The sequence below is a fragment of the Furipterus horrens genome, unplaced genomic scaffold, assembly GCF_987537825.1.
Source record: "Furipterus horrens unplaced genomic scaffold, mFurHor1.1.pri manual_scaffold_1, whole genome shotgun sequence".
In the NCBI taxonomy this organism is placed as follows: domain Eukaryota; kingdom Metazoa; phylum Chordata; class Mammalia; order Chiroptera; family Furipteridae; genus Furipterus; species Furipterus horrens.
Genome location: NW_028327171.1, coordinates 178,284,036 through 178,308,128, shown reverse-complemented (window position 1 = coordinate 178,308,128; position 24,093 = coordinate 178,284,036). Strand labels below are relative to the sequence as shown.

Genomic DNA, 24,093 nt, shown 5'->3' with positions numbered 1-24,093 from the left:
GAAAATTGAATATTAAAAATAATAATTACAATAAATTGGAATAAACTGAGCTTGCCATATGAGCAGCGAGTTCCTGATAATACCAAAAGGTCCATGTGACAAAAATACACTATAAGATTACCATATTACATATATTTGAATTTCCAATATTAAAAAAGTTGTGACATAGAAGCATATATATCAATATAACCAAATTATGTAAATCTCAGTTATTTCTAGGTTTGTCAAAAATAAAGATAACTATTTATAATATTAGATCAACATTTATTGATGTGTCAAGTTGTTATTGCTATTTAATTAAATGAGAAGTCAAGCTATGGAACAGCCTATGAGGTATAAGAACATGAATTTATTTCCTTATTGTAATACATAAATATTCATAGAAATATTATGCCATGTATGTGCGTGCATGTGTGTGTACCAATAAGTTAATATAGTGGTCCTAGGATTACAAGTGATTTCTCTCTCTTTATACAGTTTAGACTCTAAATCATAAAATATTATATATTATTTAAAATTAAAAGCACTAACAAAACTGGTGGGTAAAAATTGAGAACTTTTACAAGAAACTTTGATTTTAAGAGAAAATCAATGATGTCTTTTTTTCTATAGGAATTACAAGTACAGTTTATGGTTTAAGATAAAGTCAAAAAGAGTTATATTAAATAACTGGGTAGTTCTTTTTATATTATAGTCAGAATATAATATGGCACAAGTATAGTAAAATTTTTGTAACTTTCAGTTTTGATAATGCATATCATTTGGGGGAACTGATCCATTGCTGTCTTATATAGTATACTTTCAAAAATCAAAACTAGCAAAAGCTTCTCTAACAGCCCAAATTAGAGGTAAAATAAGTTCAATCTACCTTCTTGTCACTCTCTTCCCTGCTTTTCCGCCGTTGTTCCTCTATCCTAGCTTCTCTTTTAACGTCTTCTCCAATCTTACTCAGCAGTAACATCTCTTTTGCCTTCCATTCCTAGAGAACACAACGTTACTGTACTTAGTGTTCACAAGAAACCTTTGTATTTGTCCACCACCAACAAGCAAATTAGAACTAGTCAAGAGCCTAACAGAAATCAGGTCAAGTACAGTGAAGGTCTTAGATTGGCTTTCAAATGGGTCTTCCTTATTTCATTTCTTTTAGGAATGCAGGCATGGTTATTGTTGGTATGGATATTTTCTACTAAAGCTAAATTTTAAAAAGTATCCTTCTCACACTGAGGGCTATAGGAGAGTTAAACAGTGTCCAGTAACTTTCACAGTCATCTCTTTAAGAGCTAATATTGGCCCATATATATAGTTTATGGCGTTAGCCTAATTATTTTATATAACAACTTGTACATTACAGTTATGAGGAAAGATTAATGTAGGTAAATTATTTAGATCTTAAATGACATTAAGAAGTATGAGAGACAGCTAAAATTATTTGCAAGTAAAACACAGCACACAATTTTTCTCTTAATATTTTAAACATATCTCCTCACCTCTTCAATTTTTCTACGAAGACAAAGTTTTCTTCTTGTTTGCTCCCGCTGTCGCCTTTCTTCTCTGTCCTTCTGGAGTAGGCGCTGATCTTCTGCTGTGCGCTCACGTTGCTCCAATTCCCTACTTACCATATCCAAATATCTAAATAAAAGCGCAAATGCAAGTAAAGGTGAATTGGGTATTTCCGTTATCGTGGCATCAGCTCCTTTGATATGCCCAGACCACCTCGTTGCTCACTTTTTAGCTCTTGAACTACAGGAACTTCACAGTTTCTCTATCACTTCTGTCCGTGGGCTTGTAAACTAGTTCTCACCATATTTTGTTATACAGATCTCCCTACCATATACGCATCCTCTCTTCTGGCCAAGGCAATGTTAAGATGTGGAACAGACTCATTAAAAAATGTGCACAGTAATTATTCTTAACTCATTGGGTTTATGGATATGAATTGGCAAAGAAGGCTTAAATAACTGAAAAATTGACTTCGAATCTAGAAAAAAAAAGATTTAAATTTCCTAAGAAAAAATGTATCCTGGGTCTCCTGTGATTTACAAAGGCTTGAGCAAATCTTCCATCATAGTCTGGGTCTCTGGTACATCACTATGCATTATGAAACTACCACAAAATGAAACCGCGGACTATAAAAGTCAAGCTGTGAAGCCCAATCCCTCACCTATGAAAGAGGAAAGAGGAAGAAGAAAAAGAAATATAATATCCCTTCACTTCCTAAAATAGGAGCTTGACTACAGAATGGTAATAATTGAACATGAGTAGGTCATATATGAAGAGCTTACACATTGTCTTTTAGGGACAATTTATATTTATATTGCTATTAGAAACAGTTTTAACAAACTTCCACTTTTGACTTTGCACTAAGTTCCTCAAATTTAATGCTGTCAGCCCTTAAAGATGAATCATAAAAGCTATTGCTAGAGGAATGTGCTAAAAGATACTTTTCCTTCATTTCCATCTACAGGAAGGATTGTGAATTATCTCTTGAACTCCCAAGAAACCCTGTGGACTCTGGTGGAAATTGCTCTTCCCTCCCTTGACATCAAAGCGCCCAGTTTCTGTGCTCCTTGATCACCCTTCTTCTCATACTGAGGGCAACAGGGGAGTTAAATAGCGTCTAGTACTTAAAAAATTTCTACCTCCAATTCTTTGTAGTATTCTCCAACTTATTTGAGTCCACAATGTATACATAAAATATGCACTAACTTCAATTTTACCTGTGTCTTATTAATCGCTCTTGGTCCTTAAAAGATTGGGTGTCTTCCTGTAACAACCAGTTGTGGAACTGTGTAGCATCAAAATGTCCAGGTATTTGATTGTTTTCTTGTAGTTTATTGACTTGTTTTGCAAGTATTTTCTATTAAAAAAAGTGTGTATCATATATATGCACATATCTGTATGTCTTTATGTGTATATAATTTTTTAAAAATTTACCAGAAATAAAACTGGCCTTTGATATGCCTTTTTATATTGTGTTCAGTAAAATTCTTATACTTTCTAAGTATTTATTCTGTTTAACTGCATTTAAATCTATTTTGAATCCGTTACAGACATGGGTAATTGAACCAAAGTAAAGACTTCTCTCTCTGAAAATGAAAGCTAAATATCTCATCATACATTTCCATCCATTCTGAAAAAATTAAATGAAAATATAAAAGAAAGGTAGGAGAAACTCTAGACACAGAGGAGAAAATAGGGAAAATATAGAACATTTAAAGGGATAGGTAAGTCATTTTCATTTCTATATCACTCTCTCAATCTCTGAATATAAATTTTAAAAAGTGCACACATACTTTTCTAAATTTTTAAAAGATTTTATTTATTTAATTTTAGAGAGAGGGGAAGGGAAGAAGAAAGAGAGGGAGAGAAACATCAATGCATGTGAGAGATACATCGATTGGTTGCCTCTTGCATGTCCCTAACTGGGGACCTGGCCCACAACTCAGGAATGTGCTCTGACTGGGAATCGAACTGGCAATCTTTCAGTCTGCCGGCTGGTGCTCAATCCACTGAACCACACTAGCTAGGGTTATGCCTTCCTAATTTTTATTCAAACCCCTTGGCCCTAAATTTGAATTCACTCATGGACATGTGTGCGCACACACACACATACACACACACATACACACACACACACATACACTCACTAACTTTGAGTCAAAAATTGAAAGGAAGTCACTGTTTATACACACTCACTCTACACTTAATCATTCTCCTTTACCTTTATAATTTTTTATTGGATGACACAGCTGTGGGTACAAACACACAGAGTACATGTTCTTTGAGTTAACTGTAGGACATTATAACTATTCACACTGATACTTTCCTGTTATCCAAGCTGTTTTGGGTTCTAGAATGAAAATCTTGCTGCCACAATAGACTCTTCCTATTGGCCCCAACTCAGACAGAATGAACACTTTGGAGTAGCAATTTAACTACTAAATTATGCAAACTACCACTGGCATATCAATAGATGACCTGGTCCCTTCCCTTTTCTTGGCCCATTATAGCAATCTCAAATTATTATTTATTCCTGCTATAAATTTTCATTTGCAAAGAAATATTTAATTAGCTTGTTAAATTAAGGGTAAAAATATTATAATACTTTTCATACAAATAAACCTTTCTTCCAAACCCTATGTAGAAAAGCAAATTTAATTATGTAACTTACTTGTTCTCTTACATAGTTTCTTTCGAAGTCTAATTTTAAACTGGTAAGATATTGCCTGTACTTATTCAATTCTCTCAAGTTACATACAATCTAAAACAAAACAAAACCAAACAATAACAGAAAACATAAATATAAACATTTTAAAATCATAGCAATCACTTTCATGAGGAAAATAGTAATAATATACAATTTGATAAAATTTGAGTAAAAAATTGCTAACAACTTTGTAAGTAGTATCTCTCTACAACTGTTTAACAACAGGAAATTTCATTCCAAATCTCATTACTTTATTATGATTTATTAATTTAGGACACACAATTGGACTTATTAGAATAAAATACCATTGTAATAATAATATTCAACACAAATTAAAATATATGGTTATTCTTATGTTCTATGAGGATTCTATCAGGTTAATTTTGCTGTGTTTTATTTTGTCTCAACATTTTAAAAAGTTCAATAGAACATAATCTTTGACAGACGTACAGTACCATTAGCAGCAGAGAGAGAACTATGATACAGTTGGGAAATTATCTTTATATCCTCAAGTTTTTGGTAATCATCTTTTGATATTACAAATAAAAAAGGTGGAAGAAGTAGTATCATTTAGAAACAACAGTTGTCTGATTTGACCTAAAATACTAAGTAATTTACAGAATTTCGCATTAAGTATCTCTCAGGACCAAGTTAAAGGTGAAGCCGCACCCTGACCCCAGTGAGGCATAGAAGCAAGCTCATATCAAGTCTTGGAAGTCTTCGATGATTAAAAAGAAGTAATCTTCGACATACTTTATTATTGCTGGTGATATAGCCACCTTTCCTTAATCTCGTCAGGATATCTTTGCGGGTATGGTATGCTCTTAAATGTGGATCATGGAGACTTTTATATTGATTTTCCAAAAGTCGACAATAAGGATCAGTCAGATTAAAACCATAAGAAGGTCGAAAAAGCTGCAAATACAGATTTAAAAATATAACAAATGTAAAATTAATGAGTTTCACTTTTAAATATCAACCTATTAAAATGCCTAGAACGTTCATTAAAAATCAACCATGCAAGAAGAATTTGAAGTAGGGAAAGCCAGTAACAGAAAGATTTGGATTGACTAATGCCAATCGCTTATTCCTAATTTTTCTCCCACTGACATAAATTATTTAAAAAACCCACCCTCACCCAATTTTTCCCTTGATCTCCATCAGTCCTTGGCCTGAGCCAGAGAAGAAAGGAAGCAAGGAAAAGAAAGAAAATAGGATAAAATCTGTTTAAATGTATAAAGCTAATTCTAAGGTCCTCCATTTTCCTCCTCTCATTTCTAAGTCAAGGCACTGCATTCAAAGGATAAAGAGATAATATTAATTATGACTATTATATCTCATTCTGAAAATGAGGAATCTTTTTTCAAGATCCATGGAAACAAATTTATCAAAAATAGAAGTGAAACTCTGATATTAATGATTATGGATTAAAGAGTTACTGTATCTTGGGGTCTTATCTAATACAAGAAACCCAACAATCTCTGAGTGTTACAGTAAGAAAAAATTCAAAATCTAAATTATAAAGTTAAATATATTGAAGAACAAGTTATAAAGAATATAGATAGGAATTGAAATCTTTTCATTCGTGTAAATACCAAATACAATCTTGTGTAATAGCCATTAACATATAAAAGAAGAAAATAGAAGCAAATAGTCATGTTTCTATATCTGTTACTTTAGAGGAAACAGCTCAGTTGTTTAGTTTCGTTTGTAAATTAAAACATTACAATTGTAGGTATTTTTGTGTGAGTGAGTTCTTAGTCCATTTTTCAATAGCAGGTTGGTGTTAATACATTAAGAGAGAACCTGTGACAGGGAAAAAAAGTGGAGGATAGTTGTAGGTGTGGACACTTCCTAATGTCTTTACATTATTGTTGTTTACCTTCATGTTTTTTTTTCTTTTTCCTTTTTTTTTTTTTTTGCCCCCCCCCCCCCCAAAAAAAGTAGTTTTGGTCTAAAGCAATGTCAAAGCAGGAACCGGCTCATGTGAAAGACAACTGGAATGTGTGGGATTCTTGACAAGCCTGAGAGCACCTGCCCTGTTTGCAGGCATCCAATTCAATTTATAAGATTCCACAGTCCTGACTTGTCTGCAGGTACCAATTTGTAACCTCTCTGCTGTTCTGTCTGGCAGTAGCCATGTCAGTCTACAGTAGCCTGGTTGGGTGGATCGTCAAAAGAACTCCATTAAGGTAGGTGGGAGCACAACTTATGTGGGCATAGGGGCAGATAGATGAAAAGAGATAGGATGCTAGCTTTCCTTTTCCATTTAAAGCCTCCTTGGAAAACTTCTGTTCTCTTGCTTAACACCAGACTTCGATCCCTTCCAAAGAACTGAAATCACAAAGCGTAACTCCTTAATCACCAGTGCTTCCCGGAGAAGGCAAAGAAAGGAACTCCTTAGGGCAATTTCTTGCATTCAAATATGAAACAACCAACAATCATGAGTCAAGGACTGGACTGATTGTTTCTTTCGTACATTGACATTTAGCTGTTGACTTCTTTATGAGATGCTGACTTGTAACTGTTATTCACTGTTTCTCAAGATCAAGCCTGGGCTACTGACCTATGAACAACGATCATTTTTTAAACAAATCCATTCACTGGAGTCAGGGTAACCCTTTTGTGGTCAATTAAAGTAATTGGTTTGTCTTCATTTAAAAAAATAAAAGAAAACCTAAAGGTGTAAATATAAATTATTACTTCATTGAGGAGCTTTTACTGAAAAGGAACACTCACAAATTCAGTCTTCAAGGAAATAGTATGGTGCCTAAATATAATTAAATGAAGACAACTTGAAGGAATAAATGCAATAAAGAATAGAATATCTTTTTAAGAGACAACTAAGCGTCTAAACTTTCCAGCTCATGATTCTATACAAGTCGTACTAGATGTAGTTGCTTGGCATAAATAGTAAAAAATATCTTGGTTTAGATGTAGGTTTATTTTTATTTTTTGTATTGTTTTTGTTTTTCTTTTTTTGCTATGACTTTTAATAAAAGTCCCCTTAATGAATTTTGTATGCTATAGCGCCTGACTTTTACAGCAAGCAGACGTGGGCAAAGACAACCAACGCTAAGACCAAAGTTACCTTTTCATTTAACTTCGTGGTGTAGTATACAGTATTGCTCCCTGGGATCACAGGCAGCTTGACCCCGAGAGGCAGATCCAGTAATTCAGCCGCTCCGATCCCCGGAAAGTGGGTTTTGTGCATGCCCTGTCAGGTACAGTCGGAGAGTTTTGTCTTTCTTTTTAGGCTTTATTTACTTAATTTAGTATGATCTACAACTACTTTAACCAAAGGAACAGAAAAGGCACACACTCAGGGTTGAAGGGGCCAGTGCTGGTTGACAGCCCGGAAGACCTCCCGTCCGGACACCAACCAGCTTCGGACACCGCTCCCTGCTGCGCAGCCCGAGCGCACCCTGGGCGCGGCGGTTAGGAACTGCGGGCCCTGTCTGGCTCTGGCTGCCCTTGCCCCACCTCACGGGAAGACGAGGACACTAGGCCTCCTGCCACTCACGTCTCCGCACTGATGGCTGCTTTCGGCCACGCTGCTGGTGGCTGTCTTGGTGGCGGCATCGCCGGCAGTCTTGGAGCAGGCGCTGAGGTATAGGTCCATGGTTGACCCGGGCCCCTCCTCGTCCCTTGTCCGCACCGGACCGGGAATGGACAGTACCCCTTTGTCCCTGAGGTCCCACCCTCCTCGGCGTTCTAGGTTAGAACGTGGGGTCTCAAAGGGTGGAGCCCTCAAAGGGCTGGCCCCTCACGCTTGAGGCGTAGGGACTGAGAGTTGGGAATATCAATTCCAGGGCCCTGGCTTGAGAGGCCTACAGTCGAAATATCCTCTCTGAAAGCAACACCAATCCAACAGTGAAACAAAATAAAAAAATCTCAACATATAAAGCTTATTTCCCCTGGCCCCCCAAACACCTATGGTAAAAAAAAAAAAAAAAATTCCCGGAATGATTGTACCACCCATTCTAGGGCCCGAGGCCTCTTTGTACCCGCCCCCCTCACCCTATCCCTGGCTCCTCAACCGCTTCCCACTCCAGCTCTTACATAACATGCATTGGCTTCCTTATGGGCTCATTCATTGCCTTCCTCCCAGCCTCCTCCGTGTAGTCTTCCACTTTCCTTTCCAGTTCTGTTCTCTTTCACTCTCTTGCTTTCTCTTGTATCCCTCTTTCTCCTCACAGCCATTCAGCCGAAATTTATAAAGTGACTGACTCCCTTGGGCCAGTCATTGAGCTGGGCACTGGAGATTCAGTGATGGGTAAAATATGACCCTTTTCTTCAAGGAGCTAAGTAGACTGTGAGTACATTGAGGGCAGAGACTGGACCTGATTTCAGGAATTTGGACTTAGCCTCTTAGATTCTTTGTTCTCTGTTAGTTCTTGGCCACTTAGTAATAATACCTACCATTGATTGAGAAGTTACTAACTCCAGACACTGTACTAAATACCATATTTAACCTTGACAACAGCACTGTGGATAATGACCCTTTTTTATTCAAAGATTAAAGAAGAATTAGAATCCCTATTAAATAGTGTCCCCAAAGGCAGTTTCGTAATTCACATGTACTACTGTAGATCTGCTCTATTTGTTTTGATGCTACTCATATACTCAGGACTTCTAAATTTGAAATCTAACCTTGGGATGTAGTCCACTGCCAGCTTTCCACATGAATCTATCACAGTCATCTCAAATTTATCGTACTCAAATCTCAGCCAACAACACACACTCCACCACAATAGGACAAAACAAAGGCCTTATTTTGTCTCCATTTTCCATCCCAATCACAATACCAGTATCTTCCTAAGTCAGAAACTGAGAGAAATGCTCCTAGATACTTTCTCCTTTATTTCTCACATTTATTTAATCTCTAAGTCCTATTGATTTTATCACTGAAATTAATTGGTCCTCTACTGTCTATTTTTATAGTACTTCCCCAATTAAGCCACTAATTTTTTTTTGTCTGTGTGATTGCCATTGCCTTATAACAAACATATTTCTACTACCACTTGTTCCCAACAATCCTTCTTTTAAATTGATCTTTGATGACATTTCTCTACCCTGCATTGAACTCCTAATTTCTCGCAGGAAGACTTAACATACATATAACAGGCTCTGTAGCTTGGTCCCTATATTAGTTTCTTATTGCTGCTGTAACAAATGACCATAATCTTTGTGGCTGAAAACAACTCAAAGGTATTATCTTACAATAATTGAGGTCAGTAGTCTGAAATGAATCTATTGCTGAAATCAAGGTGTTGGCAAGGCTGCATTTTTCTGGAGTCTATAGGCAACATAGATATATGTCCTTGCTCTTTCTGGCTTCTCAAAGCTTCCCTTTTCTCCCACTTCAAATCCAGTGTGTGGCATCATCAGATCTCTCTCTGACTCAGACCTCTGCTTCCCTCTTCCATCATCAAAAATCTTTTGATTATGCTGGGCCCATCTAGATTACCCCAGATAATTTCTTTATTTCAAGGTTAGTTGATTAGCAACCTTAATTCCATCAGCAATCTTAATTCCCCATTGTTATGAAACTTAACATTCACACATCTTGGAAATTATAATGCAGACAACTTTGGGGATGTCATACTACCTACCACAGCTCTTTTCCCCCTTTCTAAGACAGAACATCCCTATACTACCTTTGAAAATTGAACCTGAATGACACAGCATTGTGTGCAGTAGTTCCCTTCACTGAGCCTGGAGATTCCAGTATCTGTGTCTTTGCTATGCTGTTTCATCTGCCTGGCAGCCCTTTGTATGTCAATGCTTGGCTAATTTCAATCAAATTTTCAGACTTCTTCATTATTGTCAGCTCTAGTAAGCCTTTCTGATGACTTTTTCCCTCTGTTTCCTTCCATATAGCATTTTCGCATTACATCAAAAATATCTCTTTACCTGTCAGTCTCACTTTAATAGAATGGAAACTCCTTGAAAGCAGGTATTGGCTTATTTGGCTTTAACACAGTGCCTAGCAAGCATTTAGTGAGCCCTAAGTATACATTCGCTGTCCTTAGATTTCTCTGGTGACAATTTGGAGGGTGTATTTGTAAAGGGGAAACTAGAAACCTGGTAGGCTTCATAATACGCAGTCACATTGGCAAGAAACAAGCAAGTAATAAAATAACGAGTCAAAGGCAATTGGAATGAAGGGAATAGAATGGAGTTGAGAGACATTTGAGGCAACATTGTCATAACTTGAGGTTCTTCCTCATCTCACCTACTTTAAAAACAACTGAGTTGAATGGAATGATTGCTGTTGTGAGGTGGATAAGGGTAGATGACAAATGTGGATTCTGGAGGGAAGAGTTAAGCCAGAAAAGTAAATGAATTCCCTAAAAAGTATATCAAATATGTGAGTTCTTTCTATAAGAAAAGCAGTTTGGAGACTCAGAATAGAAAGACAGTAATCTATATTTATGTGTAAAGAAGGATTTGTTGCATTCTTGGAATTGTTAGAGGAGTATGTAGTTTGGGGTCTTTTCAGAGATTGTTTGTGCTGGCATTTTCTTCATAACAAATAATTCACAAAATTTAATGGCTTTAAACAGTGCTTTATTATTTCTCACAACTCTCTGGGTTGCATTTCTTTTGGCCTGGGCTATCTCAGCTAGGGCTGAATTATCCAGTATGGCTTTACTCACATGTGAGGGCCTCAGATGGGATGGCTGGAGTGGTTGGCATTGCTGGGCCATTTTCTACAGATGTTCTTTTTATCTTCCAGGTGGTTAGATCATATTTTCTACATGGAATCTCAGGGATCCCATCAGCAAGAGAGGGTAAACATTAATGTGCTTTTGTGCTTTACAAATCTTTGCTAGCATCTCGTTTTATATCATCCCATTGACCAAAGCAAGTTACATAGCCAAGCTTGGAGTGAGCATGGGAAGGAACTATGTAAGGGTTTGGATGTCTCCCACGGCGGCAAACCTAAAATCATTATAGTTCATTCTCTGACCCCTTTGACTCACGTTCCTTCCATATTTAAATACTATCACTTCTTAGACTACAAAATATTCATTCGATTATGTTACCAGTTCAGTATCTTGTGATCTACAGTCATGTCTAGGGGAAGTTCTTTAGATATTGCCCTTGTTAATTCAGAGGTCTATGAACTTAATTATAGCTAAATAACAAATTTCCCAAAAACTTTAGTCTTAAAACAACAATAATAACATTACCTCTCATAGTTTCTGTTGTTTAGGGATTCAGGTGAAGCACAGAGGAATCAGCTTGCCTCTACTTTGTGCCATTTGAAACTTCAGCTGAAAGATTGAAGGCTGAGAGCTGTCATCAGCTCTTTTAAAAGTTATTACAAAACTGTGCCTTTAAGATATTATTTTTAAGAGTAGTCAGCAAGGACAAGAATAGCCCTGAGACAAGACACTTCTGTCTACTCTACGCAGTGCCTGGTGGGAAGAAGCACTACTATTTAAACTCTGTTTTGAGTCCCCAGAACTGGCTCAGATCCTTCTGAAGGGTTCTTTCCGCAGTATCTGGTGGTTCCTTCACACGTATGTGCTGAGCAGTAGGCAGGGAATCTCAAAGATGACCTCCTGTACATCTTGGAAGTTCTTGTTCTGAGCATCTCTTGTCTTCTTAGTTCTCTGTCCCACACACTCTAGCCATATAGGTTTTCCTGGGTTTGGGAGATGCTGTGGTCTGGAAACTCTCTCAAGTTGGTAAGTGGGGACAATACAATGCCTGAGCTCTTTTGTTTATTATCTCTCAGAGATCATTGTCTTACTTTGCCTAATGCCCAGTGGCATGAAAACTGTCACTTCATATGTTCTGTCTGACCTATAGAGATTCTCAATCAATGATAGTTTTATTATTAGCATTACTTTATTGGGTGGCATTAATAGGGGCATGATTAAATTGTGAGCAGTCTGTCCCAGTTCAGTGTAGTACTGGCCACTGTATCACATCTTGCAGCTTAAAATCAGAGAGACAATGAAGAACTGGACTTTCTGATTATTATAGATGTATTTCTTTTCATTTTATTTATTGGAATTCATTGCCCCCACAATCCTGATCACTGTTATTAATGGGAGGATGTTGTATACATTTGGTGTGTTTCAGGAAAAAACAGTTTGAAAAAGAGTTGGAAAATAGCTAATAAAAGGAATATTTTTGCTCTATTAATCAAGCAGATGTGGTTTGTATTTAAAATATCAGCCCTGCTCGGCAGCTTGATTGCAACCTTGTGAGAGATCTTGAGCCAGATGCGCACAGCTAAGCTGTGTCCAGATCCCTGAGGCTCAGTAATTGCGAAATACTAAGTTTGTTGTTTTAAGCTGTTAAATTTGGGGACAATTTATTACATAGCAATAGGTAACTAATGCTTACTATGTACCATTCATTGTGTTAGGTGGCTACTGGGGTGTATATCATTAAATCATTTCATTAATATTGTGAGACAGTTTTTACAATCTCCATTTAGCAAACAGGAAATTTAGGCTTGGAGAAATTAGTTTGCCTGTCATTATAAAGCTATAAAAATGTCTCAGTTCTAAGAGATTCTTAACTGGCAAACAATTTTCCTTTCTTCTCATCACTTTCTTAAGTAAAATTACTTTTTACATCTTAAATCTTTTTTTCAGTTTTATTGAGGTATAATTGGTATCCATCACTGTATGCATTTAAGATGTACAGTATAATGGTTTGAGTTTCATATATTGTAAAATGACTACTGCAGTAAGTTTAGTTAACATCCATTATTTCATATAGATACAATAAAAAGAGAAATCAAAAAAAATTAAAAGAAATTCCTTGTGATGTGACAAGCACTGTTAGGATGTACTCTCTTAACAACTTTTATATATATCATATGATGTTGCTAACTATAGTCATCATGTTATACGTTACATACCTAGTAGTTACTTATCTTATAACTGATAGTTTGTACCTTCTGACCACATTGCTGACTACAATTGCCCGTTCCCTTATATCTTGAAAAACTATGTACATATGTTCTTCTCATGTGGAACTACACTAGCATAAAATTAGGAAAAATAATAGAAAACTAGCAATAAAACCACAACATGGGTATAGCTTCATTTTCTATACTGTGTATTATTATGACCTTGACAGAGCCAGAAATAGGTGTCAGGGTCATGTCATAAGAGGACTGATGTACTGATTAATCTCTTTGATTCTACCTCAGATGTTAATTAAAGATACAATCTCTAGACTACTTTATATTCTGCAATAATTCATTATGATCCCATATGTCTATTTAGCAACATCTATTTTATTTTAATTTCATTAATTTTCTGTGCTTAATACAACAGAATATAAATTTACTATGTTGTGAATTAAACATTAATTTTTTTCCCTGGCCCTTAAGAGTTAACTAGCTCTCTCCCCACTCTAATGTAAATATAGTTGGTGAACCCATCCATGGTAGTTCATCCTTGTCATTTGGAAAGGAAAATGTTAAGTTGCAGGTCTTTAATGCAATCTCTTTCTTTGCTGTGGATTCTCCAGGGAAAGAAGAAAGCAAGTGACCCAAACTAATCCCCTTGCATACATACTAATGATAACCCTCTGTAACAGCAACAACGACAATAAAGTTTTTGCCAGCAAGAGAATCTTTTTCTATAGAATGTTTTTAGCAGGATATGCCTAATTGTTTATAAGTGCTTATGGTAAGCAAACTGGAATAAATGGATTTATGGCTAATGGCTGCTTGGAAGATGTTACATAATCTATGTAAACCTCTAACTATAAAATATAAATATCTCATAACCTAATTGGCTCCTTCTATGAAAGTGAGGTGATTGCATACCTCATAGAAACATCATATATTAACAGGGGCCAGAGTGCACCTAATGTGGCATGTTAGGACTTGTGGAATTGCACGAGAGGTCCTGAACTTTTCTTGTGCTTCATGATTATGTTTGCTTGAAATTATTAGTAAAATTTGATTATAGGTAAGAGCTCTGAGTCCTGTGAGCCAGACTTATCAATTTGACTGTGTTGTATTAAATTCTAAGATGTATTGATGTCAATGATAGCCCTCAAATTTTATTCTTTTATTAATTGATTTAATCACTTTAGTGTCCCTCAGAGGCACAGGAGGTAGAATTTTATTTTGGTAAAGCGATAATATGTCTGGGTAAAAATTTAAACAATAAAAAGTCAAATAATTCACCTTCACTTCCAGATCCTAATGCTCTTATTCAGAAGCAAGCCCTGGCTGGTTTAGCTCAGTGGATTGAGCGTCGGCCTGCGAGCTAAGTGTCGCTGGTTCGATCTTCCAGTCAGGGCACATCAGAGAAGGAAAACTCTGACTCCAAAAAACCTCCGCTGCCTTGCGGCATACCTCTTCTGGGGAAAGGCTAAGGGAGTAAACCCCGACAGAAAATCCGGAGCCGGAGTCCCTAAGGTGGTTTGACGTTGTAGTCAACACCGGCAACTCCTGCGGCGCACCTGAACCCAAGCTGTATTGACTCCGTCTTTCCCTTGGATCCTTCAGCTGCGAAGAGAGGGGGGGTCTGCTGCATGGGCAACAGCAGACCCTCCATATTACCCTGCCCAGGCTCTGTAGCTTCAGCGTCATCGCAAGATGTCGATTCAACACGGGAGGAGACAGATACTACCATGTCACTCCCGAGTCGGACTGCACAGCCATTCTCGGCGGTGCAGATAGACTCTTAAGAAGCTACACCATCGTCTCTCGAGACGGACGGCTGCCAACGACGACGACGACGACGACGATATTCAGAAGCAAATAACAGTAGTCTGTGTATTGTTATTCATGTGCAAGCATTTCTTATGAATTATTTAGTGTTGATTTTCACCATTACATTTTTCACTGAGCAATATATCCTGAAGATCATTCCATATATGCACACCAATTTAACTTAGTTTTTAACTACACATTAGGGCATATAATGTTTTAATTATCATAATTTATTTAACTAGTCTTCTATTTATGAATTTTTAGATTTACTTCTGTTACAAAAGTCTGTATCTTTTTACATAGATTACTGGATGAAGGACATGTTGATTTTAAAGCAGTTACGCTAGTTTATCATTCCCCAAATGGAGATTTGATAAGGTATGTACCTGCTGTTAGTGTCTTTTTGAAAATTCTGGGTAGATACTTCTCACAAATTGTAATTTCAAGTAATAACTAAACTAGTTTCCTATTTTTTATTTGTTTTGGAGACAATAGAGATTCTTTTCCCTGAATTTTCACTATCTTTATTTATTATTTTGTATTTTGAAAACTTTGCTCAACTAACTTGAAACAAAATCACTGGATAATTTTCTGTTATTTTAAAAATTATATAAGCTTAGTGGATGAGTAAAAGAAAAGTATTGTTCAAGTTCTGTATTATAAAATAACCTGCAAGATACTATAATTTTTGTAATCTTTAAAAATCAAAGCAAAATTTAATAATCATAACACATATGCATATATTGTATCTAAAATATATCACAAGTTAAAAATAATCTTGAATTTGTCAGCCTGACTACATAAAAAAGAGTTAAGATAGTAGGTGCGAGACTGCTATCTGTCAGAAAAGCCTTCTTGCAAGGTTCTCTCTGGGCTGGCATCTGGGACCTTGGCAGTTGAGCCATTCACAACTGAAAACACTGGTTCACTGTACACAGACTGTAAAGACAATGTGGTTTATATTAAATACATGCTTTCTCTCTGGGAGTCTGGAATTGTTATGTGCTGAATTGTGTCCATCTAAAATTCACAGGTTGAAATCCTAACTGACAGTACCTCAGAATGTCACTGTATTTAAAGAGAAGACCCCTAAAGAGGTTATTAAGTTACAATGAGGTCATTAGGATGGGCTTTAATCTAATAGGTCTAGAGTCCTTATATAGAGATTAGAACACAGACAGGCACAGAGGAAAGACCATGTGAAGACATGAGGAGAAGACTATCAAGTCAAGGATAGAGGCCTCAGAATAAAGCAACCCTGACAATACCTTGCTCTCAGACTTCTAGCCTACATAATTATGGGAATACGTATAACATTTTGTTGTTTAAGCCACCCAGTCTGTGGTATTTTGTTATGGCAGTTCTAGAAAACTAAGTCTAACTAAACTAATGACCTGAGTCTCTAATGGACACCTTGGCAGAAACATTGCACATATTTTACTGCATTTTGACTGCTGGGGAAAAGAGCATGCTTGATGTATTCCCCTATGGGCAGTAGAGAGCATTTAACTGAGACCTGTCCTTGAATTTCTCCAGACTCCACTTGAATCTTTTTGCCTTGCAGACCCTATTATGTATTCTTTCACTGGAATAAACCCTAGAAATGAGCATAGCTATAAAGTCCAGGTGATCTTGGGGATCCCAGACACACAAAGCCAACAGAATGTTCCAAAAAATCAATTTTGTAGGTAGAGTTTTTAATTTGTCAGTGAATAATCACTTTTCCTTTTTGATGGAAATCTTGCATATCTGAATCTTTTTTAGACTTTAAACTAAAACCAAAGATGGGACTCAGTATATAGTTGTACTTGTGAGTCTTGCGTTATTTGTCTCATCACAGTAAAATTAAGAAGATTTTTGTCTGTCTTGTTCAATGCACTTTTCTATAACTAGAACTGTGCCAGGTAATTATTATTAAATACAAAGGACTCAATAGTAGGTATTCAATAAATAACTGCTTCAGTAAGAGTGGATCAGTTCTCTTGTTTCCTTGGTCACTACTTAAATGAACACTGCCAGTGCTTACTTTGGGGTATCTTCAGGTTTTTATTTTCCACATTTAACTCTGAGCAGTGATCCTTCTAATTGACATTGTCTTCTTTTGTATAGTATCTTGTATTTTTAACCCCTAAATTACTAACTGTTTTCCTACACAATGTTAAAAACATGAGCTATGGAATATTAAAAAGTGTGTTATGGCTTGTAATTCCTCTTTTCTCTCATCCATGTATTTATTTAATGAATATGCACATTGTTTACTTTGTTACATACTTTCTTTGACTGCAACAGAATATTTTAATTGTAACTGTTCAGCTTTCATACACTGATCTTATAAAGTCTATCAATACCGACAGTTTAAACTGAGTACAGGGTTTACCGATCCTGTAGTTATTTTGTTAAATGGAGGGTCAAAAACTGTTTGTAACTTCTAAAGTTAACTCAGTGGATCAAGAGCAGTATTTTTAAAGATAAAGCAAAAGAGAAAAGAAAGAAAATAGTGTCCATCACATTTAACAAGAATTTTACTTAATGCAAATTTGTTTTACTTATAGCTATGTAATTTACATATTTTGCTCATGTAAATATATAAGATGTATAAGTTTAAGGAGAGAAAGTTTGAAAGTTACACAAGATAATAGATTATAAGTGTCTATATTTTAATAAAAGATTTATAAAATTAAAGACCATTCAAAATTTTAGTGGACATCATTTCAAAGAATACATTTATTTTACAGAGAAGGATACATGGGATCAGTGAAACAAAATTATTTTTTGAAATTTGATTAGCAGGAGATTTAAGTTTGTAACTTAAGTTTTCTGTCAAGTTTTCATCATATCATAGAGAATACAGTGCTTTATGTTTTCCAAGCATGTAACTTTGGAGCTGCTCTACTCATTAGATTGTATAAACACATTTGTTATAGTAAGTACAGTCACCATAGAGCATGGTTGTATCTTCCAATTTTTAAAAGAATGAACATGAATTTAAATGTTTATTAAACATTAAGGAACGTGCCTCTAATTGTAGTTACATCATTTTTTAAACTTTTTTCTTCTTCTAATATTGAATTAAGATAAATTATTTTTGTTAACATGGGATAGTTATCACCTTTTCATGTAGTTGGTTTATAACTATGCTAATATAAATGTTCAGAAGAAGTACCAATTAAAAATATTACCATACCCTTATCTTCTCTGCAAGCTTGTCATTTATATTAACATTTCAGGGGACCACAGGGTTATTTCAAGAAACAGCTTATTGGTTATGGGTTTTTATTTTGTTTTATGTTGGTTGGTTAATTTTTCACCTAACCAGTGAGCAGTCTGAGCAAAGTATTATCCTTAGCCTGGTTTCAGAAGTAAGGAAGATGGGAATGAAAAAGACCCTAGAAGGCATTCTGCACACACACACACACCCCTACAAAATCTCTCAATCATTCTCTCCAATATTGAAGATTTTTCTGTCTGAACTCTACCTTGTCTGATACCAGGAGCTCACTCCTGTTGCACTAGTATTTGCATATGTTTGGCATGCCATTTCCTATCTCTTTATTTTAAATTCTTCTGAATTACTTTGTATTAGATATATCTCCTATATACAGAAAACAATTGGATTTTGTTTAATGGGACAATTTCATATATTTTTCAAATTTAATAAATTAACCCATTTTGCTTATTAATATAAACAATATGCATATTCTTCTCAGTATAATTATTTTATGCTATTTTTACTATGATTCTTCAGGTGACTTCCTTGCTTAACCTTTTTAAGCTCTTAACTGCCTTATAAATATTGCTTTATTATTAATTTGTATAAATATTGCTTCTAAATTTTTTTGAAATATTGTCTTTATATTTAATAAATAAATATTCCTTTACAGAAAGTAATAATAAAGTTATTTTTCAATCATGAACTTACAGGGATGTACCCGTAATATTTTCATTCTGGCCCAGGGAGTACAGTAGTCCCTCTCTATATCGCGGTTCACTTATCGTGGCCTCACTGTATCACGGGATTTTGAAAAATATTATATTTAATTATTTATTGCAGATTTTTCACTATATCGCAGTATTTTGCGGTACTGTATAAGTATGTTGTTAAAGTTATGTAGGTTTAAGAGCATAGAATATGTTTAAGAACATAAGTAGCGTTTATAAAAGTGTGGAAAAGGTTAATAAGGGAGTGGGAAAGGTTAATAAGGGATTGGGAACGGTTTATAAATGTGTGGGAAGGGTTTATAAAGCCTTAAAATATATATAAATACTAAAATAAATGTAAGGTTCCTACTTCGCGGATTTTCACCTATCGCGGGGCGGTCTAGAATGTAATACCCATGTTAAGTGAGGGAATACTGTATATAATGAAAAGAAAATAATCTTTCAAAATTGTAGCCAAATCACAAAGCCATTAGAGCTCTTGTTTCTAAGTGAGATTTTGAAGATACAAAAATAAAATTTTTCTTTGAGGGAAAGAAGAAAATTCAGAGAAAGTTTCATTTAAATATTAATATTTCATGTGTTCTTATTTACATATGTAGATGTTTCATTCAGATATGAACTTTAGTCTCTGATGGATCTAAATATTGGAAACACATATTTAGACTTGTTCTCACTTGAAATTTATTGTGCTCTGACTTGGTGAACCTTGATAATCACTGAAATCATTATTTTTGTAGCTACTTAATTATGTAAAAGCAATTGTCTTAAAAAAACTCCTTATAATGAAAGATTTTAGGATGTTGGGTAATAGCTTATTAAAGTAATTTTCTCAGGCTTTTTTTCACTTCTTGTTTAGGAATAGGAAGAATAATACAATTGATTTGTCTAAATTAGCTTTCAATGTTCAGATGCGTGTATCATGTTTTATTAAATTATGCAATTAATATAATTTAAGATGTATTTCAATTTCACAGTTTACTTTTATAATGAAATGTATTTGCTTTGATACAAAAGACAGATTTATAAATACATCTTTATATAATGATTATTGATATTATAAAAATAGTAAAAGTTATTTTTATAATTGTTCTATGTTGATAATATTAAACAATATGATTGAAATGTGAAGAAAATATGCTTTATGTCATTTATTTTATTAAAACAAGTAAACTATTAGGTACTTTTGATTTAAACATTTAGAAGAAAATTAGTGTTAAATTGCTGGCAAAATTTCTTGTGTTATTCCAGCATAGCAATGGCAGCAGAAATTGAATTTTAAAAATATTTTACATTATTTTTAAATTTTTCATTCTCTATCTTTTTATCTCTTCCTCCTTCACATATTCTCTTTCCTTATTTTTTCCTTTTATTGTTTCATTGTTGTTGAATATCTACATAATAATTTGTGGTTTGTAATTTTGTTGTTAAAATATGCTTCTTAAAAAGTTATTTTTCACTCAATAATTAGATCAAAATTAATATAAGAGGAAATCAACAGGTTTTCATTTTGAAAAATAAGTACATATTTGATTTTCTACATTAGTGTCAACTAACTATACACTCTTAGTGTAAATAATATTAATTGATATTGACACTGTTAAAACTTTAACAGCATTACACTAAGCGCTTTACATGCATTAGCTCATTATCCTTATAAAAAGAGCTAATATGATCTTCCAGTCAAGATGGCAGCGTAGGTAAACACATCTCACCTCCTTGCACGACCACATCAAAATTACACCTAAGTTACAGAACAACCATCACCCAGACCCATCAGAAATTGAGCTGAATGGAAGTCTGAAAACTATGGAATTAAAGAAACCACATCCATCCACACTAGTAGAAGTAAAAATGTGGAATGGGCTGGTCCCATTTCCACATGTTGTGGATAAAAAGTTTAGGAAGGATATCTCGGGAGTGAGGAGTCCCAGCCCCACACCAGGCCCCCCAGCCCAGGGTTCCAGTGCCAGGAAGATAAGACCCCATAATTTCTTTCTGCAAAAATTTGCAGGGATTGTCAGTGGAAAAAACTGCTGGAGTTGCAAGCAATTTCTCTTAAAGAACCCACACACAAACTTATTCAGACACACTCCCTCTGAGCTCCAGTACCGGGGTAGCAGCTTGAAAGGCACCAGTGGCATACAGGGAGGAAATGAAGTGCCTAGCCTCAAGATGAGAGCTGGGGGACAGCTTTCTCCCAAACAGAAAGGTGGGCAGAGGCCATTGTCCCTTTTTCAAACCGTCCCCCACAGAGCTGGCAAAAGGGAGCCATATCTGAGACTCCATCAACCTGGTTAATACTTTTTGCCCCACTTTGGAGATCCCCTCGGGCTCCATCTCACCCAATTTATGCTATTAATAATGGCTTCTCCATATAAAGGGCTAGTCTTGGCTAATTCTTTGCAATTTGCTAAAACTTTTGAAATGAGCAACAGCTAGCCTCAGTGAGCCCATAGCTCCTATACCTCTTGCTAAGTGGTCCCAGGCCCAGTACTTGTAGCAGCCAGCCTAGTTTCACAACATGGCTTCACCTGGGAATATCTAAGCCCAGCACAAGTGGGAGTCATCTCAGATTGCTTTATAGCTCAGGCTGGATGGTCTCAGGCAAAACACAGGTGGGGGCTGACCTTGGCCTGCATCACTGGGAAACCCCAGGGCCAACACCCAGTAGACAGCTATGGACCATGTTGGAGCACAACAATTCTATCCCTACACAGCTGATCCGCCACGGAGGGAGGAGGTTGGTGGTCACCACCAATTCCTGCAGCTCTCTGGCCTGGGTAAATCCCTCTCATTCACCTGCCAACAGAAACGAAGTACAATTACAGGAGGAGGGTGTACTCAGTCCTCACGGAGGGCATACTTCAAGTACCCAGCTTGGGTGATAGGGATGCTGTGCCACTGGACCCTACAGGACACCTACTACATTAGGCCATGCTACCGAGTCATAGAGTCATAGCAGCTCTACCTAATACAAAGAAAAAAACACAGAAAGAGTGCCAAAAAGAGGAGACAAAGAAACATGGCTGAAATAAAAGAACAGATCAAAACTTCAGAAAAAGAGATAAGCAATCTATTAAATACAGATTTCAAAACACTGATTGTAAGAATGCTCAAGGAATTCAGTGTGAACTTCAATAGCATAAGAAAAATGTGGTCAGAAACAAACAATACAAAAATTGGAATAAAAAACAATTTACAGGGAAACCACAGTAGAGTGGATGGAGCCAAGAATAAAATCAATGATTTGGAACATAAGAAAGCAAAAAACGACTTATCAGAACAACATGAAGAAAAAAGAATCTACAAAAAAGAGGATAGTCTAAGAAGCCTCTGGGACAACTTCAAGTGTTCCAACATTCACATCATAGGGGTGTCAGAAGCAGCAGAGAAATCCATTTGCAAAAATAATGAATGAAAACTTCCCTACTTCAGTGGAGGAAGTAGACATGCAAGTCCAGAAAGCACAGAGAGTCCCAAACAAGATGAATGCAAAGAGGCCCACTCCAAGAGACATCATAATTAAAATGTCAAAGATTAAAGATAAAGAGAGAAACTTAAAAGCAGCAAGAGAAAAGCACATAATTACCTACAGGAGAGTTCCTATAAAACTCAGCTGATTTCTTTAAAAAGTAAAAAAAAAACTTTGCAGGCTTAAAGGGATTGGCAAGGAATGTTTAAAGTCATGAAAAACAGGGACCTACAGCCAAAATTGCTCTACCCAACAAAGCTATCATTTAGAATCAAAAGGCAAATAAAGAGCTTCCCAGTCAAGAAAAGACTAAAGGAGTTCATCATCAGTAAACTATTATTATTTGAAATGTTAAAGGAACTTATCAAAGAAAAAGAAGATCAAACCTATGAACAATAAACACATATCTATCAACAATTGATTCTAAAAAATAAACTAAGCAAACAAGAAGAACAGAGACAGAATCATGGATATAGAGAGCATTTTGATGATTGCCAAAAGGGAGAGAGGTATAGGGGAATAGGTGAAAAAGGTGAGGAGATTAAGTACAAGTACGTAGTTACAGAATAGCCACAGGGGTATAAAGTACAGCATAAGAAATGGAGTATCTAATGAACTTATATGCATGAGACATAGACATGAACAATGGTGTGGGGATTGCCTGAGGGAGTTGGGGGTTCAGGGTAGAGGGAGCAAAATGGGAAAAATTGGGACAACTGTAATAGCATAATCAATAAAATATAATTTTTAAAAAGCTAATATGTTATATCAATATAAATGTATGTCATATCAATATACATTCTATCAATAAATTATATACATGGTGCATATAGTAGATCGTACATATTATATATTTATGATTTATTATATATGTTATATATGTATCATGGATATTATATATATGAGGTCTGTCCAAAAAAGTCTAGCCATTGTTAATATAATGAGAATGGTTGGCACGACTTTGATGTAACCTGGCAGTCAAGGAGAGTGGATTAGAATGTGCATGTTTGAACAGTGAGGACTTCACTATACTAGTCAGTGGGGGCAGTAGACACTGTTGAGTGAGCATGTGTACCATGTGGCTGTCGCATTCAAAATGACTAAGCAAGTAGAGCAACAAATCTGCATCAAATTTTGTGTTAAGCTTGAACATTCCTCTATGGAAACTATTCGGATGATTCAGAAGGCCATAGCTATGGGCAACTGGTGATTGGAAGCTTCATCAAGACAATATGCCTGCTCATGAATCACGTCTCATGCAGAGTTTTTTGGTGAAACATCAAATCACCCAGGTGACTCAGTCTCCCTACAGCCCAGATTTGGCACCCCGTGACTTCTGGCTTTTCCCAAACTAAAACAATCTTTAAAAGGGAAGAAATTTCAGAACTTTGATGAGATTCAGGAAAATATGACAGGAAAGCTGGTGGCAATTGGGAGAACTGTGTGAGGTCCCACGGTGCCTACTTTAATGGGGATTGAGGCATTATTGTCCTGTGTACAATGTTTCTTGTGTCTTCTTCAATAAATGTCTCTATTTTTCCTGTTACATGGCTGGATACCTTCTGGACAGATATTGTATTTTATAATGCATATATTTGAGAAGAAAAGATTAGTGTGGATGCAAACAGGATCTCACTCTCCTCACTTTGCCTGTGCTTCTTAATTGATTGTGAACTTGAAATAATTAGGAAAGCTATACTGGATAATATCTCTGAATCATGTAAGTCTGATTTAAAAATGGAACCCTTTGTGTCATCTCAGAGTTAGTAA

General features: G+C 35.8%; 1 protein-coding gene across 1 annotated transcript in view; it reads right to left on the bottom strand.

The window, feature by feature from the left end:
- The window catches only part of FSIP2 (fibrous sheath interacting protein 2), a 77,095-nt gene extending 69,266 nt beyond the window's left edge, over window positions 1-7,829 (bottom strand). The window contains exons 1-7 of the mRNA XM_090287853.1: window positions 7,731-7,829; window positions 7,299-7,424; window positions 4,961-5,122; window positions 4,172-4,261; window positions 2,718-2,857; window positions 1,488-1,629; window positions 869-979 (exon numbers count right to left, since the gene is read on the bottom strand). Of these exons, the coding sequence (XP_090143979.1) occupies window positions 869-979; window positions 1,488-1,629; window positions 2,718-2,857; window positions 4,172-4,261; window positions 4,961-5,122; window positions 7,299-7,424; window positions 7,731-7,829 (870 nt within the window). The remainder of the gene's footprint in view (window positions 1-868; window positions 980-1,487; window positions 1,630-2,717; window positions 2,858-4,171; window positions 4,262-4,960; window positions 5,123-7,298; window positions 7,425-7,730) is intronic.
- Window positions 7,830-24,093: the final 16,264 nt, after the last annotated feature.